We start from the raw sequence: 1390 nt of genomic DNA on the forward strand, positions 1-1390 counted from the left end.
AGGGCTCCCTTCCCAATCTGCTCCCTGGCTGCTGGGAGCAGGGCAGCGCTGCCCCTCCGCGCCCTCCCGCCGTGATGCTCTGCCTCCCTGGGCCCCAGCCCTGGAGCAGGCCAGCGGTGGACGAAGACCTCCGAAACCAGGAGCCCCAGGTCAACTCTTCCTCCTCGAGGCTGACCCTGTCAGGTGTTCTGGTCACAGAGATGAAAAGCTGACCAGACAACGAGAAGGAATCTCAGGGCCCCAGAAGCTCTCGGCTGAAGGAGACTGAGGCCGCCTCTCCTTCTGAGATGGACGTGTGTGCGTGGATCCTCAGGGCAGGATCCTCAGCAAGGAGCTCTGGTTCCAGGCTGATTACCTCCCTGCACGGGGAGCTCACCACCTCTGCCAGCCCTGGGCCTCTTCACAGGTCAGATGCACCCAGCCAGGTGCAAGGTCTCCTATAGGGGCTGCCCAGTCCCTCCACAGGCCCTGCTGCTGACCCTGCCTGTGACTTTCCAAACTTCACTGTGACTTTTTTAAACCTCACCAGAGGTCACCAGGCTCCACAGCCCGGCAGCAGGGCAGCCCTACCCCACCCTGCTGCCCGCTGTGCCCACGTACCAGCCCGGTCAGCTTCTCACGAAGGCCCCGGATGTCCTCCTTGAGTTTCTGCTCCTTGATCCGCCACTCAGCCTTGTGCACCTCGCGGCTCAGGTCCCTCTCGGGCCCCGGGGAGTGGCGGCTGGCCTCCAGCAGCAGCACCCGCAGCTCGTTTAGGCTCCTGGGCGGGGTGAGAGCACAGAGCAGTCGTCAGCTCCCCCTCTGCCATGGGCTGAGCGCTGGAGACCCACCACCCTTGGGGGCACCAGCTGCATGGGGGCCAGGACCTGGGCATGGCAAGGTCAAGAGGACTTGGCCATTCCTGCAATGTTTTTTTTTTTTTTTTTAAAGAGAGAGAATTTTTTTTAATATTTATTTTTTAGTTTTCAGCGGACACAACATCTTTGCTTGTATGTGGTGCTGAGGATCGAACCAGGGCCGCATGCATGCCACGCGAGCGCGCTACCGCTTGAGCCACATCCCCAGCCCCTCCTGCAATGTTTTAAAAGTTACTTTTGAAATCGTTTTGTAGTAGATGGACACATAACCTGTATTTCACTTATTTATGTGGTGCTGAGGATGGAACCCAGTGCCCCACACATGTGAGGCAAGGGTTTTGCCACTGAGCCCCAGCCCCCACCCTAAGTTATTTTGAAAAAGCAAGTGAGAGAGAGAGAGAGAGAGAGAGAGAAAGGTCTGGGGTGTGGCTCAGGGGTGGGCAGCTTGTCCAGTATGCATGAGGCTCTAGGCTCCAACCCAGCACAGGGGAGGGGGAGAGGGAGGGGGAGGGGAGGGGAGGAGGGAGGAGGGA

The 1390-nt window shown here is 59.1% G+C and overlaps 1 protein-coding gene across 1 annotated transcript in view; it reads right to left on the reverse strand.

Moving 5' to 3' along the window:
* Positions 1–217: 217 nt before the first annotated feature.
* The window catches only part of Clip2 (CAP-Gly domain containing linker protein 2), a 45045-nt gene continuing 43872 nt past the window's right edge, over positions 218–1390 (reverse strand). The window contains exons 14-15 of the mRNA XM_048790085.1: positions 576–760; positions 218–390 (exon numbers count right to left, since the gene is read on the reverse strand). Coding sequence (XP_048646042.1) covers positions 233–390; positions 576–760 — 343 coding nt within the window. The 3' untranslated portion in view covers positions 218–232. The remainder of the gene's footprint in view (positions 391–575; positions 761–1390) is intronic.

This window comes from Marmota marmota, unplaced genomic scaffold (genome assembly GCF_001458135.2).
Source record: "Marmota marmota marmota unplaced genomic scaffold, marMar, whole genome shotgun sequence".
NCBI lineage: Eukaryota > Metazoa > Chordata > Mammalia > Rodentia > Sciuridae > Marmota > Marmota marmota.